Source organism: Lycium barbarum, chromosome 10 (genome assembly GCF_019175385.1).
Source record: "Lycium barbarum isolate Lr01 chromosome 10, ASM1917538v2, whole genome shotgun sequence".
In the NCBI taxonomy this organism is placed as follows: Eukaryota; Viridiplantae; Streptophyta; class Magnoliopsida; order Solanales; family Solanaceae; genus Lycium; species Lycium barbarum.
The window spans coordinates 98,533,956-98,555,654 of record NC_083346.1 but is presented as its reverse complement, the minus strand read 5'-3'; the positions used below and the strand labels follow the sequence as shown (position 1 = coordinate 98,555,654).

Sequence of the window (21,699 nt, the reverse complement as noted above, 5' to 3'; positions counted from 1 at the left end):
GTTATCAGGCAGGATATGGCTAGTCTTTAGTTTACCGAATACATGACCTTAGATAGGAGGGTGTGGAGGTCGAGGATCAAGGTAGAAGACTAGTAGTAGGATTAGTAGTATTTTCCTTTCTTGTTGAATCAATATTATTTCTGTCATTTTCTTGTATTTTTTTTAATTTTAGTATTCACATATTTCTTATTCTTAATTTTTTATTATTACTTGTTGTCTCTTCTGCTTTAGTTTTCTTGTTATCCTGATGTTCTTTTCTTGTTATCCTGATGTTGTTTCTGTGTTACTTGAGCTGAGGATCAATCAGAAACAACCTCTTTACCTGCTAAGGCAGGTGTAAGGTGTACGTACACTCTACCCTCCTCAGACCCCAAATGTTTATTCAAGGATTTCTACGAGGGTGACTTTTCACTAGTACTCCATTCACTTCACCGTTAACTGCCACCGCCTACCGTTATCAACTAACCACCACCCACAACGATCATTTTCAGCCACAACCATCACCACCGCTAATCACCACAGTCAACCGTCACCATCAGTAGCCACCATTTATAATCGTTACCAAGAGGGACAGAGCTAGCATGGTAGTTAGGGATGCGGCCGAACCTAGTAACTTTGGTCTAAACCCTGTATTTGTCTTGAAAAATTCACTGAATATGTATAAATTGTTAATTTAGAACCCTGTAACTTAAACGAATTAGAATCTCGAACCCATAATCTTCAAATCCTGGCTCCGCTTCTGGTTACCAACAATCACCACCAACCATTGTCATCATTTACTCCCATAATCAACTATCACTGTCATCCACCACAATTATGTGTCACCACCACAAACTACCACTATAATTAATCACTATTGTCAGCCACCATCACCACTAGCTATTAACCACAATCACCAATCGACATAAAAATTTTAAAAAATATTTTATTGATATAATATTAGATTAATTTAGAATTTTATTTAATATTTATATCTTTTATATAGTTATTTAGTAGTCATGTTCAAATATAACATCTTAATATTCAGATATTTATTCAGATTCAGTCATCTCAATCAGATTCGGTAACTTGAAATGTTTTTAAGATAATTTTTGTATACTCAGTTTATCATTCTTTTGAACCCCAATCGTTAAACCAAAGAAATTTAGGACGTTTGTTTGTGAAATCTTTTTGTATCTTGAAAATAGTATTTAATTTTAAATTGTAATATAACATTTTAATATTGAGATGTGTATTCAGATTCAAATATCTTAATCTTAATAAAAATAAACGAGGCATTAAGCTAGAAACCATATGTAATATTCAGTTACTTGAAATGTTTTTAAAAGCATTTTTGTACACTCAGTTTATCATCATTCTTTTGAACTCCAATTGTTAAACAAAAGAATATTGGTCTGTGGAAATCTTTTTGTATTTTGAAAAAATAATGTTTAGAAAACGTAAAAGTATTTTTAAATATATTTTTGATAGAAAAATTCTCCTTCAAGATACTTAAAAATTTTCAAAAATTACTATAACTATGCACGTTTTTTCCCCAAAAAAGTTACTTGAAGGTTCTGTATAAACATCTATACTAATGAAATCTTATTAGAATAGTATACTCCTTCCATCCTTTAAAAAAATAACCAGAACGAAATGCATATTCAACGGATCTAATTTTCAGTGTAAATTCGAACCTTAATTTCTTTTTTCTTAATGCACCTTTTTATGCGTTATGTAAAAAGGTGTTAACGTCCCCATTAACATTCGTTACCCCAGCTTTTAAAAAATAAAAAAATAAAATAAAAACTTGCATAGCGCATTAAATAGATGCGCTATGTGAATCCAATTAACAAGATTGTTGTATTATAATTTTGTTGCCAACTTTCTGACAAATGGCATCATTGTAAGTATTACTCCCTCCGTTTCAATTTATGTGAACCTATTTGACTGGACAAGATATTTAAAAAAGAGTGAAGACTTTTGAAATTTGTGGTTCAAAATATGTCTTGAATATTTGTGTGACTGTAAATCATTTCATAAAGTGAATTTGTTTTCAAATTAGGAAAGAGGTCATTCATTTTAACACAGACTAAAAAAGGAAATAGATTCACTTAAATTGAAACAGAGGGAGTATAATTTTGTTGTCTTAGAAAATGATTATAATTCTTTTCCAAATATTATATTTTCGGTTGCCTAAGACACTTAAATTAATAAGGAGGGGAAGTTATTTTTCGTAAGCATAAGCTAAGTATTATTTTTGGCTGTCTTAAAAAATGATTATAATTATTTTCTAAAAATAAATATAAGCCACTTAAATTGATACGGAGAAAATTATAATTATTTTCTTATAAAAAATGTAACACGCTTAAATTGGCACGGAGGGATATTATTTTTTCGAAGCATAAATTAAGTGTTATATTTTTTTGTTGTCATAGAAAATGATCATAATTATTTTCTCAATCTTATATCATCGGTTGATTTAAAAAATGATTCAATTATATTTCTAAAAAGAAAAGCAAGACACTTCAATTGATACGAATTTGGGATATTTTTTTCGTAGGCATAAGCTAATTTTATATGTTTGGTTATCTTAAAAATTAATTATAATTATTTTTATAAAAATGTAAGACACTTAAATTGACATGAAGGGGATATTATTTCGAAGCATAAGCTAAGTGTTATATTTCTTGTTGTCATAGAAAATGATTATGATTATTTTCTAAATATTATATCTTTGGTTGTTTTAAAAAATGATTAAATTATTTTCTAGCCTAATTTTATATGTTTGGTTATCTTAAAAATTAATTATAATTATTTTTATAAAAATGTAAGACACTTAAATTGATATGAAGGGGATATTATTTTGGAGCATAAGCTAAGTGTTCTATTTCTTGTTGTCATAGAAAATAATTATGATTATTTTCAAAATCTTATATCTTCGGTTGTTTTAAAAAATGATTAAATTATTTTCTAAAAAGAAAAGCAAAACAATTAAATTGATACGAATGGTATGTTTTTTTTTTTTTTTTGCAAGCATAAGCTAAACTATATTTTTGGTTATCTTAAAAAAATCTTTAAAAAATCTACAATTATTTTTTATAAAAGAAAGTAAGACACTTAAATTGATACAGAAAGGATATTGTTTTTCCTAAGCATATGCTAGGTATTATAATTTTATTATCTTAGAAATGATTATATTTATTTCTGAATATTACATTTTTTGTTACCTTAAAAAATAATTATAATTATTTCTAAAAAGAAAAGTAAGACACTTAATTAATACGGAGGGGATATTATTTTTCATAAGCTAAGTCTCTTTTTTGGTTGTCTTAGAAAATAATTATAATTATAAACTAAAAAGAAGTATAAAACACTTAAAATGATACAGAGATGTTATTATTTTCTTAAGCATAAGTAAGTATAACTTATATGTTTGGTTATCTTATAAATAAGTATAACTATTTTTTTATTAAAAAAAGTAAGACATTTAAATTAATACGAGGGATATTATTTTTTTCTAAGCATAAGCTAAATGCTATATTTTTGGTTGTTTTAGAAATGATTATAATTATTTTTTAGAAAGAAAAGTAATACGCGTAAATTAATACGAGGGGATAAGCCTATTTTTTTTAGAAAATATATATGATCTTTTTTAAGACAATCAATAAATATAAAACTTAGCTCATTAATGATGCAACACAAATAGACACGACAAACCTTCATTAATACTCCCTTCGTTTCAATTTATGTGAACCTATTTTATTTTTAATCCGTGCCAAAAAGAATGATCCCTTTCCATATTTGAAAATAATTTACTTTTATGCAATGATTTATAGTCACACAAAATATATGTGCCTCATTTTACACCACAAGTTAAAAAGTCTTATTTTTTCCCTTAAACTCCGTACCCATTCAAATAGGTTCACATAAATTAAAATGGAAGGAGTATATAAGTTGATGCCTTAGCCTATTTTTAGACCGTGGATTAGTTTGGAAAAATTTGTCTTTGCATAGCGCATCTATTTGCTGCGTTATGCAAGGTTTTTTTTTTTTTAAAGCTCGGGTAACGAATGTTAACGGGGGACGTTAACACCTTTTTACATAAAGCATAAAAAAGTTGCGCTAAAGATATTTTGGTATCCCTTTTTGTTCTTGGGATAGTTTGGTTCAATTGGTTTTTTATCGAGTCATTTTGATTCCGGACTCTTTAAAAATCAAATTAGTATATATGATATTTCTTAAGATCAAATAAATCGTATAACTGTTGACCGTTTGCAAATAACAGTGATGCTCTTGTTAAAATACTGGATTGGACGGAAAGGGCAACTAAGGTTTATGGAATTCACTTTTGGGGCCTAAAATTTAGCAATTGATTTCAAATAAGTCCACTCTCCTCTCTCATCGCGATCTCCCTTCCTTCCTCTGGAGCCGTAAGTTCCGACATTTCTCCTTTTTGTCGTATAGAAACCCTAACTTTCCAATAAAGCTTTAGCTCCATTTTACTGAGTTGCTTTTGTGTGATCTTTACTACAAATGTGTTCTAATTTGCTTCACATTTTGTAAAAGTATGAAGTTTTGTTTTTTTTTTCTTTCTGTTTTAGTATTCTTTCCGTTTCAATTTGTTTGCCTGATTTTGACTTGGCAATAAGTTTAAATACTTTTGAATTTTGTGGTTATGTACCAACATGCTCTTTAATCTTTGTGATTATGCCACGTGAAAAGTTGGAATTAAAAAAATTGTAAAAAAGGAATGTAAGACAAATAAATTGAAACTGAGTTTATGTTTTTTTTTTTCTTTTCTGTTTCAGTATTCTGTACAACTAGATAATATTGTGATCCTCCTAATAATTCAAACTGTCGATTAGTCGAGTTAAAATATTAAGTACTTGATTTCTTTGTCCACTAGGATTATTAAATACTTCTTCCCTTCCAATTTGTATGTCACTTTCCAATTTGAGCAAAATGTTTGACATTATTCGGCAAGTGATATTTATTATAATATGCTATACTTAACATACTATCAGGCATTCAAATTTATTTAACTATTCAGAATTTAAGCTTTGATGAGATTTTTTTTAAAAAAAAATTATTTTAATGAAAATGACTTCTCAAGTGTTATTTTAAAGTGAAGATAAATAATTCACTCAGAATCTAATAAATCTCTTAATGTGATTAAATATCCATAGTTTCCAATTTTGCTACTAGCAAGCAAATAGGTAAATGAACTGCAAGTTTTGTGTGTGCTTGCTTGGTGTTTTGAACAAAAAACACTCTTTTGTTCTGCATTGGTCATTAACTAAGTGATAAAATTTGCTAAAATAATCCACTTTTGTCCATTTTGTTTCTTTTTTCCACCACTTAGACAATGTGGCTATGTTTTAAATTATTTGTTTTCTCTTATTCTTTGGTATTTTATCAGCAAGGAGAGATTGCACTGACGGCCGGAATCCGGCTGAGTTCATATAACTTAGACTATTGACGGGTAGTTGGTCACTAGTCACATCATGTTGGTGTTATTCTTTTTTATTGTTAGTGTTATGTATTTTTAGTTATTTTAATGCATTTTCAACCCTTATTCTTTGTTTTAGAAATGTTAGTACGTTTACTTTAAGTCCAATGTCTGCTTGAAGCTTTTAGATTTCTTAGGAATTTATATGCTGGTAGAAAATGTAAGAACTTCTAGTGCTAGAGAAACTAAGTTTTTATAATATTTGGACTTAGACAGGCATAAATGGGGGGACGTGGACAGTGACTTGCTTCAGCATACTCCCTGCGACCTTTTTCTTGAATACATATTCAGAGTTCATTCGATTACACATTCTCCGGAATGGGGCGTTTAAGGCTACACTCTAGTATCAAGGCAATTGAAGAGGAGCCGGAAGATTGCGAGACCACGTCTTCCAATGAATCTGCTATAGCTTGTATGATTAACTCTGAATTGAGTGCTGTTTTAGCAGTTATGAGAAGAAATGTGAGATGGGGTGGTCGCTATGTGTCCGGGGATGATCAACTAGAGCACTCGCTAATACAGTCTCTGAAGACATTACGTAAACAGATATTTTCATGGCAGCATCAGTGGCAATCTGTCAGTCCAGCTTTATATCTCCAGCCATTTCTGGATGTTATTCGATCTGATGAAACTGGGGCTCCAATCACTGGTGTTGCATTGTTTTCTGTTTACAAGATTTTGACTCTTGATTTTCTTGATCGTAATACTGTCAATGTTGAAAACGCCATGCACTCTGTAGTGGATGCTGTGACCAGTTGCAGATTTGAGGTAACTGATCCTGCATCAGAAGAGGTTGTATTGATGAAGATACTTCAAGTACTTTTGGCGTGCATGAGAAGTAAAGCATCAGTTATGTTGAGTAATCAGCATGTTTGCACCATAGTCAATACGTGCTTTAGAGTAGTTCATCAAGCTGGAAGCAAGAGTGAGCTCTTACAGCAGAGTGCACGTCACACCATGCATGAACTTGTGAGATGTATTTTTTCCCACCTTCTGGAAGTTGACAACATGCAGCATTCTACAGTTAGACGAGGCAGTTCCACCAAAAACAAGGTATTGATGCATCTTTGTTCTTTTATGCATCTCGAAATTATCCTTCCTGCAGTATGTTCCATACTTATTCCTGGTTTGGGAAATAATGATCTTTCAGAATTATCTGCAGTCCCTGTCCTAGAGTGCTAAATCAATAAGAATGGCAGTATATATGGTGGTATAATACTTCTCATAATTCAGTTTTTCCTTATGGGCATCATTTGATAAAACAACATTTCTTTGTGTTGGTACAAAGAAAAGGCTAAGTGGCCTCATTAAAAGCCTAAGATTTTAGATAAGGTGGATCTTGCAATTCAAGATAAAATAGCAAGACCATTATAAGCTAATGAGTAGTTTTTCTTTTGCATGTGCATCTAAACCCTCTTTTTTCTTTTTCTTGCCGTTGGTGGGAGGAGTGGGACAAGAATGATGCTCTAACAAGGTACTCTTGGTATATTAGCACTTGAGGTAGAGCTAGGGGGAGCACAAGGGAGTTCATCCAAACCCTCTTCGCTGGAAATTACACTGTATATACAACAACAACAACATACCCAGTGAAATCCCGCAATGTGTTTTCGCATATATATATATATATATATATATATATATAGAGAGAGAGAGAGAGAGAGAGAGAGAGGGAGGGAGGGAGGGAGGGAGGGAGGGAGAGAGCGAGGGGGAGAGAGAGAGAGAGAGAGAGAGAGAGAGAGAGGGAGGGAGGGAGGAGTTGTTGCATCCTCTTGGCTTCTTCGTGTGTTTACTTATTTATATTTTGGACTCTCTTAGTGAAAATCCTTGCTACGCTGCCGATTAGCACCAAAGAGAAATGCTAGAAGTGACAAAATGTTTTAGAAATCATTTTCTTTTTGCTTGTTCTTCTATATGAATGTGTTCGGAATATTATGTGTTAATTTCTTCTAGCGTAGGTTGTGGGCCTTGACGACGAGTACAGTTTCAACAGCAAGTCACAGAATGGTACTGGTACTTCTGAATATGATGGCCAGCCACTTTCTGGAGCTCGCTCTTCTTCTGATTCCACAGTTCTTAACAGTGTTATAGATGAAGGCATGGTGATGAGTGATAATGGGAAGGATAATGTTCCTGATTTGCATCTAATGACTGAACCATATGGAGTTCCATGCATGGTTGAGATATTTCACTTCTTGTGTTCTTTGTTAAATGTTGTCGAACATATAGGGATGGGTCCCAGAGCAAATACCACAGCATTTGATGAAGATGTTCCACTGTTTGCCCTTTGTTTGATCAACTCAGCCATTGAACTAGGTGGCCCTGCTATACGCAGTCACCCTAGATTGTTGAGTTTGGTTCAGGATGAATTATTCCAAAATCTGATGATATTTGGCTTGTCAATGAGTCCAGTGATTCTCTCAACTGTCTGCAGCATTGTTCTAAATCTGTATCAGCATTTGCGTACTGAGCTAAAGCTACAGCTTGAGGCCTTCTTGTCTTGTGTTGTCTTGAGACTTGCACAAAGTCGTTATGGGGCTTCGTACCAGCAGCAGGAAGTAGCCATGGAGGCTCTTGTTGATTTTTGTAGGCAGAAATCCTTCATGGTAGAAATGTATGCAAATTTAGATTGTGATATCACCTGCACCAATGTTTTTGAAGAACTTGCGAATTTATTGTCAAAGAGTGCATTCCCAGTGAACTCTCCGTTGTCTGCCATGAACATTCTTGCTTTGGACGGTCTCATTGCTGTAATTCAGGGAATGGCTGAGAGGATAAGCAATGGAGGTAGGTCACAGCAAAATCCAATAAATCTTGAGGAGTATGCTCCATTCTGGATGGTTAAGTGTGAGAGCTATAGTGATCCTGATCGTTGGGTCCCGTTTGTACGTAGGCGGAAGCACATAAAGAGAAGGTTAATGATTGGAGCTGATCATTTTAATAGGGACCCAAAGAAAGGGCTAGAATTTCTCCAAGGAACATACCTGTTGCCAGAAAAACTTGATCCCCAGAGTGTGGCCTGCTTTTTCAGGTTTACAGCTGGGTTAGATAAGAATCTTGTGGGGGACTTTCTTGGAAATCACGATGAATTTTGCATTCAGGTTCTTCATGAGTTTGCTGGAACATTTGATTTCGAAGACATGAATCTGGATATTGCATTGCGGCTGTTTTTGGAAACTTTTCGACTGCCTGGGGAATCTCAAAAAATTGCAAGGGTACTTGAGGCGTTTTCAGAGAGATATTATGAGCAATCTCCACAGATTCTAGCTAATAAAGATGCTGCTTTGTTGTTGTCGTATTCACTAATAATGCTCAATACTGACCAACATAATGTTCAGGTAAAGAAGAAGATGACAGAGGAAGATTTCATTCGAAATAATCGGAGCATTAATGGAGGTAATGATCTCCCTCGTGAGTATCTATCTGAATTGTATAATTCTATCTGCAACAATGAGATCCGCACAACACCAGAACAAAGTGCTGGTTTTGCTGAAATGAATCCAAGCCGTTGGATTGACTTGATGCACAAATCCAAGAAAACTTCTCCATATATTTTGTGTGATTCGAGAGCCTATCTTGATCATGATATGTTTGCCACTATGTCTGGTCCAACTATTGCTGCTATCTCTGTGGTATTTGATCATGCTGAACATGAGGATGTCTACAAAACCTGTATTGATGGTTTCTTGGCTGTTGCAAAGATTTCAGCTTGCCATCATCTTGAAGATGTTTTGGATGATCTAGTAGTATCTCTATGTAAGTTCACAACTCTCTTGAATCCTTCATTAGTGGAGGAACCTGTTTTAGCATTTGGCGACGATGCAAAAGCAAGGATGGCAACTGTTACAGTTTTCACTATTGCAAACGAATACGGTGATTTCATCCGTACTGGTTGGAGAAATATCTTGGATTGCATCTTGAGATTGCACAAGCTTGGCCTTCTTCCTGCTCGTGTTGCAAGTGATGCAGCTGATGACTCAGAAGCACCTTCTGATACAGGAGGACATGGGAAGTCCCTGCCAAATTCGTTATCTTCTGCTCATGTGCAATCCATAGGTACTCCTAGAAGATCTTCCGGACTTATGGGGCGATTTAGTCAGCTCCTATCCTTAGATACTGAAGAGCCAAGGTCGCAACCTACTGAGCAACAACTCGCTGCTCACCAACGCACACTGCAGACAATTCAGAAGTGTCGCATTGACAGCATCTTTACAGAAAGTAAGTTTCTTCTTGCGGATTCTTTGCTACAATTGGCACGGGCTCTCATATGGGCTGCAGGGAGACCTCAGAAGGGTAGTAGTTCTCCTGAAGATGAAGACACTGCAGTGTTCTGCTTGGAACTGCTGATTGCAATCACCTTGAACAACAGAGATAGAATAAGACTTCTTTGGCAGGGAGTTTATGAGCATATTGCTAGTATTGTCCACTCAACAGTAATGCCCTGTGCTTTGATTGAGAAAGCTATTTTTGGACTCCTGCGCATCTGCCTCAGGTTGCTTCCCTATAAAGAGAAGTTAGCTGATGAACTTTTGAGGTCACTACAGCTTGTTCTCAAGCTTGACGCCCGGGTTGCTGATGCATACTGTGAGCAGATTACACAGGAAGTCAGTCGTCTAGTTAAAGCAAATGCCACACACATTCGTTCTCAAATGGGATGGCGAACGACTACTCTTTTACTTTCTATAACAGCAAGACATCCAGAAGCTTCTGAAGCAGGATTCGATGCCCTGGTTTTCATTATGTCTGATGGAGCCCATTTGTCCCCAGCTAATTATGTTCTTTGCATCGATGCAGCAAGACATTTTGCAGAGTCTCGTGTTGGACCTGCTGATAGACCTGCTCGGGCTGTGGATCTTATGGCAGGTTCAGTTGCTAGTTTAGCATGTTGGTCCAAAGATACTAGGGAAGCTCTGGCAGAGACTGAAGCTGTGAAGTTGTCCCAAGATATCGGAGAGATGTGGTTGAGGCTTGTACAGGCGCTGAGGAAAGTTAGTTTGGATCAGAGAGAAGTTAGGAATCATGCTCTTCTATCCCTACAAATGTGCTTGACAGGAGATCATGAAATTTACCTTCCAAATGGTCTCTGGTTGCAGTGTTTTGATATGGTCATTTTTACAATGTTGGATGACTTGATTGAGCTCGCATCACAAAAAGACTACCGGAACATGGAAGAGACACTCATTCTTGCCTTAAAGCTCCTTGCAAAAATTTTTCACCAGTTGCTTCATGAGCTATCTCAATTGACCACGTTCTGTAAACTGTGGTTGGGTGTCCTCAACAGGATGGAAAAATGTATGAAGGTGAAAGTTAGAGGTAAAAAAAGTGAAAAGCTTCAAGAACTAGTCCCTGAACTTCTGAAGAACACCTTGACTGTAATGAAGTCTAAGGGGATACTTGCTAAGAGGAGCGCCCTCGGGGGAGATAGCTTATGGGAGTTGACATGGTTGCATGTAAATAACATTGTTCCTTCTCTGCAGTCTGAGGTTTTCCCTGAGGATGATTCGGAAAATGTACAGCCTGATCCTGTGTCTGCTGAAACCAATCCAAATGAATAGCTTGTCGAGGAATTTATTCAACCTTGCCTGTTTTGAGGCATCTTGGATAGAAGTTATGTCGGTGGCAGTTTTTGCACTACGGAAGGGGGAGGATTACTGTGGTTGTCCAGAAAGAGTACACAGAGATGAATGTCTGGTCATTTTCCGCCAGAAATTCCAACAAAGAATTTCCTCAGATAATTGTGTTGGATTGAGATCATTGTACAGAACATTAAGTTTCTACCTAAGTTTTTACCCTTTTGAATTGTCAGCGTGTTGCTGCACGAGTTCTACTAATCTGCCTTAAATCCATAATTTTGTAGTCTGTTAATTTAACAAATTCAGTTTTTCTGGGCATCAGCCCGTTCTGCATTTGAATTTTGTCACAGGGAGTGTTGTTGAATTTTCTGAACTCTAAGCTTGTTAAAGAATCTTGGTATTGAATGGCTAGTGGCCCTTGTATTTTGTATCACTCTATATGAGGTGAATCTTGGATTTTGTTTGGTAAGAAGATGAGATCATGCTTAATATTTTCAATTTTCATGTCCACCATTCTTTGTTTTGCTTTTTCAGTTCTTAGCTTCATGTTGTAGAAATGGTTTTTGTTCCCCTAATAAGTATTTTCCCTCAGAAATTACATATGTCGGGAATCAGAGGGTTTTAATATTGTTTCCAAATTTGCATCTTGAAGAAATACTAATTTGTTTTTTTTTGGAAACTTGAAGAAATATTAATTTATCGTTGGAAAAAGCTAGTACGTCAGTGAAGTTTCAGTAATCACTCTTTGATTACTTAAAATACTTTCTAAAATATTTAAACAAAAGGGCGTGCTTGGGTATGGTGGAAAACATTTTATTCAATTTTCCCATGTTTGGTTGGCTTAAATGTTTTAGAAAATATTTTTCTTGAAAATGCATGTTCCTCTAATTTCTGGAAAAATAACTTCACTCCGAAACTCTTCCATGCCATTTCCAACTTATGGTTTCCACCCTCCCACCACCACCCACCCCTAAGGTCCCCCCGCCCGCCATCCCCCAATAAGTTAGTTTTGTCACGTTATATTTTCTGGAAAATATTTTTTGCTTACTCCCCAAATAAACAATTATCCTATTGTTAACTCTTTTCTAAAGATTTGGGGGTACTACTGGTATCCACAGAAGCTGAATATATTCCAGGTGAAAAGTTTAGTTGTCCAGCAAATCATCAGAAACCCAAAATAAGGCCTGAGGGAACAATCAGAAACAGAGCTCTGACAGTAACACTTACATTTCAGAATATAATTGTCTATCAAATTGTACATGAAACACAACTTTCCTTCTACTATTGTGTTGTCTATAAAAATTCTACCCGAACATAAGAGTAGTGAAAATATCAGGAATAACATTAAATTAGCTTCTTCTTTTCGAAAAAGGTTTTCAAATGCCACAACTGCAATCCTGCTACAGATAAGCAAACAAAGATTGACAGTCCAGTCAACCAAGCCATTTTGGAGTTGGTTGATCTGTTCAGTTCTTGCATTTCTTCCTCCCTGGAATATGTCGAAATATTTCAAACCTCTATTTCATTAGCTTAATGAGACTGATAACGAGAATAATGTTAACTCACCTTTCACGTAGATAAAACATCTCATCATGGATGTCTTGGACGTGTTCATACATCTTCTTCAGTTCTAATTCCATTAGCTAGCAAGAAGACAGATGAAAACTCATTACAGAATATAGCAGTCGAAAGAATACCTTTCTTAACAATCTTTTTTCAGGAACCAGGGAGGAAGGTTATTAATCATTGAATGAGATATGTAACATATAGGACTAAGAAAATGAAATAAAGCAAGGAGAGACTACTTGGTATTAGTTCAGGGTCAATAATCACACTGCAAATCAAATTTAGAATAAAGTGCAGTATATTCTGCTTTAATTCAATTATTCAACTAAAATTCACAATCATATAGCCAACCAAGGTCCTCCTCGTCTCATTGAAAGGAGTTCTATCTCATAGGCCCACAAACTCTGATACGTTGCCAAGCAAACAAAATGAAAGCCCCCAAACTGCGTCATCTAATCATTTCTTTGTTTTTTCTTCTTCTAACAAAGTCAGGATCAGAGAAAGTATATAACAACCAACAGTGAGCCTGAGAAAAAAGCTGCAGTCTTTGACGCGGCATAAGATGCTTCTTTAACATAGATTGTCGATCAAAAGTTCATGAACATTTAAAAGTTATTCAATAAATGGTTTCTTTTGTATTGTTAAAGTGAAAAGCTCTAGGAGCTATACACTCCAATCTGAACATTAGTTTTGATGAAATAAAAGGGAGTCATCACCAGTGTTATCAAAAGCGAAAAGCGCAAAAAAGCTCTAAAGTCAGTTGGAGCTTTAAGCGCGAAGCGCAAATAAAGCGTGGGCTTTAATGCAAAAAAGCGCAATGGTGCAAAAATACAAATATATATATATGTTTAGTCCAAGATTAATAATAATAAGCATGAATAACAAATATATGGACAAAGAAATTGTAAAAAGATTACGATAAAGTGAAATATCAATCATTTAGTGTCACCTCCTCCAGAGAGGCTCATTGGCAAGGAAAAGTATGTCTTAGATCCTTGATGATGATACTGAAGCGCACATAAAGCGAGGCGAAGGGCTCAACATGTTTTGAGCCTCGCTTCAGGGCTTAAGCGCGCTTAAAGCACGCCTTTGATAACACTAGTCATCACGGCACAATATAGGAAATTAAAAGGTCGTTTGGTTGCTTGTTAGAGTTATGCAGGTATTAGTAATGCATGGATTAATTATGCAGGGTATAGTTATTCATATATTACTAATTCATGTATTAGTTATTCTATCTTCTATCCCACATAAAATATACATAAATTGACTCATACCTTATACATGTTTATTTATGTGGGATGGTAAGATGATAACCGAACACCTGGTGTACTGAGTTTTATACAAAGCAACTAAAAAGCTACCAAACTTGGTATCAGTTATGCAAGTTTTAATACATGTATAACTCCCTTCTAACCAGCAACCAAACAACTCCTACATGTTACAAGAATACATGAGTATATATGTGCGAAACTGCCATTGTTACTCGAGACGAATAGATAGGGACTACCATATACGTGTGAATTGACATAAACAAGCATGAAGAAGAAAGAAGGCTTACATCAACAGAGCCTTTCTTGGCAACATTGGTCCAATCCTTAGCAGCTACACCACTCTTCCAGTTAAAATCGATAGTGAAAGGAATAGGGGGCTTGTGATCAGCAGCATAGAAGCAAGCCATATAATCCCCAGCTTCTGCTGTCTCAAAAGCAAAATGCCCCTCAGGAACATTGTCCGAATAGTGATAGGTATTCCCATACGTAGATGTCACCTAAATCACACAAACCATATAAAAGTTCATTTTATTTTACCAGAGGAAATTGATTAGCCTGATCAAATAACACATGATACACAAAAAGATCTTCGTTTTTAAACATACGGGAATCATCTTTTTTGATAAAGAAACCTATGAAAATCCTTAGATCACACGAACCCTTATTACTCATGCGCTCATATAGATTTAAAGACAATCTCAATAAAGGAGAGTGACAAAGATGACTTCCAGCATAAAACTAGTCAATTTATGAGGAATCAAACACAATATTCAATGCATTGGGACGTGCTCTTTTTGACACACGCTACACTACATCGGTACTATTAGAATGAAACAGATAAATTCTATGATATTAGTTGTGTGAGACTTCTTTTTTTCTCAAGTTGGACCCAAAAAGTGTAAAATTTGAGTCCAAAAAAAAAAAAAAAAAAAAACCCTCAAACTAATGTCAGTTACGTGAATACAACCCATAATAACTAATTTGGAATTAAGGCATATTAATATTGTCGTTGTACAAGGTTTTGATTAGAAGCAAATTGGTAGTTTCACTGAAACATCTAACAGGTAAAATTCATACTAGCTTACCCAGAAATTCAAATGACTTTTACCATAAAAAGATCAAATTAAATACACCCAATTACTTCACATCCCAATAATCAATAAAAATCAAGATTACCCTAACAGTGACTTTATGAGTATCAGGTAAAGGGTGTCCTTCATTGGGATTAACAATATGATACTTTCCAACAGTCATAGAATGACTCTTTATATCTTCAGCTATGCATTTTGTGTGACCCGATAACACTTCAAATTGTACTGAATTTACTTTTGTTGAAAGAAATATCAAGATTAGAAATATAGGGAGTGATTTATTTGCAGGGAGCATGATTTTTTAAGAGGAAAAATGAGAGTTAGAGAGTAATTATTGATGGATTTATTTGGGGTGTAATTAAAAGAAGAGTTTAAAAAATAACAAAATAAAAAAATAAAAAAATAAAAAGACGGGGCTTAGATGTTTAGGTGAACAAGAACTTGGATTGAAGTATAAGATTGTTATTGTGAGTTAAAGGAAAAAGGTTTTGATTTGGTTATGTCTTCGAACCATTGGAGGATTTCTTGTAAACTACAACTACTTCTTTGGAAGCTTTTCTTTTTTCTTTTTCTTTTTTCTTTTTTGTTTCTGTAATAAATTAAAGTTTTATAGGTGTATACAAAATCAAGTAATTTAAATGAGTCTTTACTGTCTAGCTAGTATCAACTTCGTGAGTTACGAGGATGATTTTGAAAATGGGTGATCTTGAATTTTTGATCTCGATTGTCTTATGAGTAAAATTTCAAACTTAATAAGTTTTGACTTCTGACCTTGTAAGTTTGCCTATGGGCTGAGCATGTGTGAAAAGTTATTACTCATTTCCAAGGTCATTGAGTGTAATTTTTCAGATTTTATTATTTCCGCTTTATGAGAGTTAGCCAATCATCTTAATCGTGGAATATCGTCGAGAAGTAGAAATTCACATTATCAAAGAATTTCCTATGATTATTTCTAGTATGAATTAGTCAATCATCTACCTCAATATTTTATCGAACAAAATTGAAAATATATATTTTTTTGGATCAAGAATCTCAATTTTCATAAAGTATAGTAATCATCTGGTAGGTGAATTTTCATTTTTTTCAAATGAAAATTTGAAAAGCTACTGATTCTAACAACTAATTATAGAATTTATCATTAAGACTTTTAACTTCTCTCCTCCCGCTAGTACATAAAACTGTAAAAAGAGAGAAAAAGTGGTTATCTAGCCGAATATTTCTATTGTATGTCAGAAGGTCCTATGGATAAAAGAGATAAGTGAAGAGATAATGGTAAAAAATACTCATAATCTAGCATTTTTTCGCGACTTTCATACTGTAACAATCAGTTGTTTCCTTTTTCTACTTGAACCATTACCATCTATGTATTAAAACACACCTTGGTGATAGTTCAGGTAAGAAAAGGGAATAGCTGATAGTTTGTCTAATTGGCTTCAATGTGCGTTTTAATACATAGATAGATGATGATAGTTCAAGTAGTTGATAGTTGGGGTGTAAAACTCGCGAAAAAGTAATAGTTCAGGTGTGTTTTTTTACCATTGATTCATGAGTGAATATAACTTTCGGTGTGCAGATATTCTTCACGGGTAGCTCAACCATATCGGGGGCCTAAAACCAAACTCTAATGGGAGACCTTGACTTGATTCTTTTTATATATATTTATTTATTTGAAAAAAAAAATTCTAGCTTTTGAGACGCAAAACTACTAGTAAATTTTTTATAATATAACTTCTAATAATTCTTTTTCAATTGACAATATAGCTAATCCGTTCAATATCTCTTGAGACATTATTGATTTTAAGTAAGACTTTATCAATTTCAGTTTTAAAAAAATTCATTCAGCTGAGGCAACCGTAACATGAACTGTCAGTATTATTCTATAAGCTATATAAGCATTTGGAAAAGATCGAGTCGTTTTATCTGATTGAGTATATCGATTAGAGTATTATCTTCTTCTTTACTATCTCCCTTAACACTTTCTACCAATTTGTTTTATTGGCTAAGGTTGCGAAACATTTTGATGTAGAGACTAATTTCAATGCATCATTACAATATTTTTATAATATTTAATTCTGAAATTTCTTCTCTACACAGTAACAGTAAGAATAAGCTAAAGCGAAGAAGTTCCAATCAATTAAAGAATTCTATTCGACTTCTTTCTAATCATTATTCGTGAACTATTCCATTTAATTACACAATTAAAGTTCACGCAATCAGAAGATAGCTTTTAATGTTTTGGAAAAATCAGTAGTTCTGAAAATCTGAGCTCTGATAGCATATGTAAGGATTTTTATAATTTTAGACTGCGTTCATAAACAATCTATATAAAATTCTTTCTATAATTTCAAGAACGTGGAACTACATGATTTTCACATACACTTACAATATTCGTAATTACAGTCAGGAAAACATACCTGAATCAACCATAATATTTCTTGAGCTTAGAGTGGAAGGTTCTTCTTTCTTGTTCTTCTTCAGAAGATGAATTTCTTTCGCTTTTCCTTTGCTTTATAAAAATTCTAATGCAAAAGTGTTGTATTCAATTGGCAGAGAGAGATGACCTTTTTATAAAAAAAGTTTTTTTTTGAATGGTTACTTTCACGTTCTATCAACGTGAGGGGTGTGTAGTTTTAATATTATTAGGGAACTTCTCATATCTAATTAGGATTTTAACATAACAATTAAATTATTAAACCAAGTAAATAGCCACGTGAGCCATAACTTACATTCTCCCACTTGACACACATTCTTAAAGGTTTAATAAATATTTCAATCATCATGTGCACAGTAATGATAAATCAAACATCATTCATTGTTATTAAGTAAATCAACTAATATGAGCCATGGGGGTCATACATCAGTCTTGTTGTTGTTGCACACCCCAAAAACTCCTTTTTATCAAGGAGCTCCTTTTTGTGATTATATTAAAGTTTTAGTTCTTTTTTTTTTTTTTGGTTGGAGTTTTGATTAACTGGATTCATATTTTTTATTTGGCATAATTAAATTCTAATTAAAAAATGTGAAAAACACTTTATACGAAAGAAACATTAATATCAGTAAAAAGCATGAAAACTAATAAAAGATAGAAAAATAGAACCTCTCACGAGATGGATTACTTGATTTTAAAATAACTTATAGCTCTTTCAAAATCTACAATCCTTGAAAACCTGAGAAAGAAATAAAAGAATACACAATTTATATTGTTTAATATACTTCGAGTCCCCCCCCCCCCCCCCCCCCCCACCATAAATAGTGTCTGATCAATTGATTTTGAACCCATAGAGAACAAAGATTGAAGATTTAAGTTGGAGATTGAAGAATAAAAATCAAAGGGAGCGTTGGATGAGAAACATTTTGTATTTGATAAGTGATGAGTGTTGAGAAAAAAATTATAATGTTAAATATAAAGTATAATAATTTATGAGAGCATAGATGTAAGAGCTATATTTTTTGTCCGAACTAACGTGGTGTCACGACCCAGCCCCGTGGGCTGCGACTGGCACCCTACCTGGGTGCCCAGACCAAATCGCATATTCATTTCCGAATCCAAACTTATTTCAGAATTTTCAAGAAGTTATATCAAACATAATTTATATCGAAAATATGTCTTAAGCGGTCATATCAAATCAAACTCAAACAAAGCGGCGGAATAGACATCGCCAGTCAAAATACAAATATATACAAAGGGCCATTTGGGGCCATCATATCAAACAGACCGCTTTAAGACCCGAAAGCAAAATCAGACAATGGACACATAGGACCCTCGCCCCACATATATGACTACAGGCCTCTACAACTCAAACAAAAACATATGGCGAGACAGGGCCCCGCCGTACCCAAATAGTCAGATATACCAAATATATACAAAGCAAAAGAGTCTGTACCAAAAGTGGACTCCGGATCGGATAAGAGTACTCCGGAATAGCAAGAAGTGAAGCCTACTGCGGAGGATCACCGATATCTGCACCTGCGGGCATAAAACGCAGCCCCCGAAGAAAGGGGGTCAGTACGGAATATGTACTGAGTATGTAAAGCACGGAGTACAGAATTATAGATCAAAACCGGAAGCAAATCAAATGTCAAAGTGGGGTACAAACTGGTATGTCAAAATCTGTATCGAAATAATATACATGTATTTTATGCAAACAAAATCATGCAAACGCTTAAGAACGTGGTCGCCACTTCGACGCTGGCGCCACACACAGCATAACACCAGAAGGTTTCAAATCTCCGTACATCCCCGAACATAATCATAATCATCGGTGAGCGTATCGCATCACGAGCCATATCACAGCATAACTCCAAACGGAACCCGGCCCTATGGTGAAGCCTCGGGAACCGTAACACAGCATACGGCCGAATTGTCGTAAGGCGCACGAATCAAAACCGGCCCGGGAACCGGTGAACGAAGTCATAATAAGGCACGAGCGGAGTCGTGAGCAAACAAATGCAAATCGTATTTCAAAATAGTGTTTCAAAACAAAGTAAACTCATAAATCATATCCTATTACAAAATAGTCGAATACTTAGTCGACATAAGGTTTCATTTTGCAAAACGATTCCAAAATGGTCCATATAGTTCAAAACCTGGATTAGTGCATCGAATAGTCCAAACATACCCCGTGGAAGGATGTTCCAAAGATCAGAAGTGGTACGTTCAACTCTATTCTCAAAGATGGCCCGAAGGGCAAATCGGGCATTTTGGGGTAACAGACCCATCTCGAGTCGAAGTGAGGTGGCGAACATATTCTCTTTCGAGCAGTAATATGCCAAGGGTCATACACAATCATTTCTAGGTTACCCGACCACATTTCGACAGGTTTCGGACGAATAATGGCATTCTAGCCAAAAGGGAGCCTTTAGGCTTCAATAGGATTGAATGAATAGTAACTTTCCTGTGGATCGGGTTTCGAGGAGCAGAAATGCTCCGGAAGGTCTCATATTCAACTAACACACTAAGATATGCCAAATAAAGAAATGGGGAAGCTTTACATACCTCACAGACGTCGTAAGCCCTTCCAAAAGTCCCGCCTCGTTTCGTCAAAAATCTGCAAATGGTCAAAGTTACCAATTGAGATTCTTAGGCTCAAAAATGCCTTTAACTCCATATTTGCCTACCGAAATTTCGGCAGCACTTCCCCTATAAATCTAACATCCCCGAGACTTAGCTCGGCTCAAAATACAACAACAACAACAGCCCACACATCAACAAACAACACAAACAACAATCAAGCCATTCTAGCTTCAAAATTCCACTTTGTTATCTAAATTGGCAACTTCCATTCAAACTTTCAAAACTCCAATTCTACATCTACATAATTGTATTCATTTCCACATTCAAACTTATACAATCACAACCTAACTACAATTCAAGCCATACCCGAAATTACACCAAAATCCATTATGTTCCATAATCCTTCAAAACAATCAAAAGTGCACGACGAACATTCTAACTCACGTCGTTTCATTCCGAATTCATTAACATCATTATAAGTTCATATCTAAAGTATCTAGCACCCTAAATATACAATGATATACATAATGATACCAAGGGTATACGCTTTCCGATAATATCCAAAACTCATTTTTCAACGCCAATTTCATTCACCAATTAATCATTTACGACATAAGGGTCACAACAACACATTATACCAACTTGAACAAGATCAATTCAAACCATTTCTTTCCTTCCATAACTCACGGCCAAACACACTACACACACACACCCACGACTTTCTATTTACGTTAAAATTACGGGATCTCCATCTACTTCCAATGCTTAACACATTCACATTAATTCTATAACATAAAAGGGCAAAATTCTTACCTTTCCTTGAAAACCCGACTTGTCGAAAACGTCGTCCTCGTGCCAAACTATTTATACCACGTCGGAGAGCGTCTTGAGTACTCCACAAATATGTGAAAACTTTGAATTTTGGATCACTAACCAAGCTTGGGAATTTTCTTTCCTTTTTTTTTTTTCTAGGTTCGGCCGAACCTCTCTTATGGGGTGTTCTTGATTTGTTTGTTGATTTGATGAAAAATACAAAGTGTTGTGGATATATATCCTACTATGAGTCATGTGCTATGCACATGACATTAATACTATGGGTTTGGGCCTACACAAGGCCGGCCACCCTTCCATGGTTTGGGCCTCAATTTGTTGCATTTTTTTCCTTGGCCCAATTAGCTAAAGTCCCGTTTTGTAATTCCCGAAACTAATTTCCGAAATTCCAAATTTACCCTCGGCCTTTCCCGAGGTCTTAGCATTTAAAGATTTCACAACCAACATAGTCATATTCACAAAAATTAAATCCTTTCCTTTTTAACACACAAATCGTAATTATTTCTCGATTTCCAATTATACGAAAACACGGGACATAACATTCTCCCCCCCTTAAGAACATTCGTCCCCGAATGTTAGATTAATCTTATAAGGTCTTATGATCAAGGCAGGAGTGTCCCTTTTTAATAATGACATACATAGTTCATTTTTATCAATCAACACAACAACTGAAAAAGAAATTAGATTACCCGTGGATGCCGGAAACAGGTGGGGATATTTCTTCTTCATCTCGTCCTCCGCCTCCCAAGTCATCTCCTCCCGCTTATTGTTGCGCCATAGGACTTTGACGGAGGGCACTTCTTTAGTGCGTAGTCTCCGCACCTGTCGATCCAGAATAGATACAGGCTGCTCGTCATAAGAT

At 35.0% G+C, this 21,699-nt stretch overlaps 2 protein-coding genes across 3 annotated transcripts; one reads left to right on the top strand and one right to left on the bottom strand.

The window, feature by feature from the left end:
- Window positions 1-4,196: 4,196 nt before the first annotated feature.
- On the top strand, window positions 4,197-11,562 carry LOC132613609 (ARF guanine-nucleotide exchange factor GNOM-like). 2 transcript variants are annotated; one of them, XM_060327702.1, is made up of 3 exons: window positions 4,197-4,412; window positions 5,708-6,544; window positions 7,447-11,562. In XM_060327702.1, exons 2-3 carry the CDS (start codon window positions 5,810-5,812, stop codon window positions 11,041-11,043), a joined length of 4,332 nt encoding a protein of 1,443 aa, XP_060183685.1. In that variant the 5' UTR covers window positions 4,197-4,412; window positions 5,708-5,809; the 3' UTR covers window positions 11,044-11,562. The 2 variants fall into 2 exon arrangements, with proteins under 2 accessions (XP_060183685.1, XP_060183686.1); XM_060327703.1 differs by having other exon boundaries at window positions 5,704-6,544.
- A 686-nt stretch (window positions 11,563-12,248) lies between these two features.
- On the bottom strand, window positions 12,249-15,573 carry LOC132614872 (transmembrane emp24 domain-containing protein p24delta9-like). Its single transcript, XM_060329423.1, has 4 exons — window positions 15,078-15,573; window positions 14,189-14,398; window positions 12,628-12,704; window positions 12,249-12,550 (listed from the first exon to the last, which is right to left on the bottom strand). The coding sequence occupies exons 1-4, from the start codon at window positions 15,285-15,287 to the stop codon at window positions 12,406-12,408; spliced, it is 642 nt and encodes a 213-aa protein (XP_060185406.1). The 5' UTR covers window positions 15,288-15,573; the 3' UTR covers window positions 12,249-12,405.
- Between the last annotated feature and the right edge of the window lie 6,126 nt (window positions 15,574-21,699).

What these genes read in the sequence shown, in the direction of transcription:
- LOC132613609 (XM_060327702.1), top strand. Translation starts at nt 5,810, where the DNA reads ATGGGGCGTTTAAGGCTACACTCTAGTATCAAGGCAATTGAAGAGGAG. An exon ending in GCAGTTCCACCAAAAACAAG is followed by an intron (nt 6,545 to 7,446) that starts GTATTGATGCAT and finishes CTTCTAGCGTAG; the next exon opens with GTTGTGGGCCTTGACGACGA.
- LOC132614872 (XM_060329423.1), bottom strand. Translation starts at nt 15,287, where the DNA reads ATGCTCCCTGCAAATAAATCACTCCCTATATTTCTAATCTTGATATTT. An exon ending in CTCATAAAGTCACTGTTAGG is followed by an intron (nt 14,399 to 15,077) that starts GTAATCTTGATT and finishes TGTGTGATTTAG; the next exon opens with GTGACATCTACGTATGGGAA. An exon ending in CCAAGAAAGGCTCTGTTGAT is followed by an intron (nt 12,705 to 14,188) that starts GTAAGCCTTCTT and finishes TCTTCTTGCTAG; the next exon opens with CTAATGGAATTAGAACTGAA.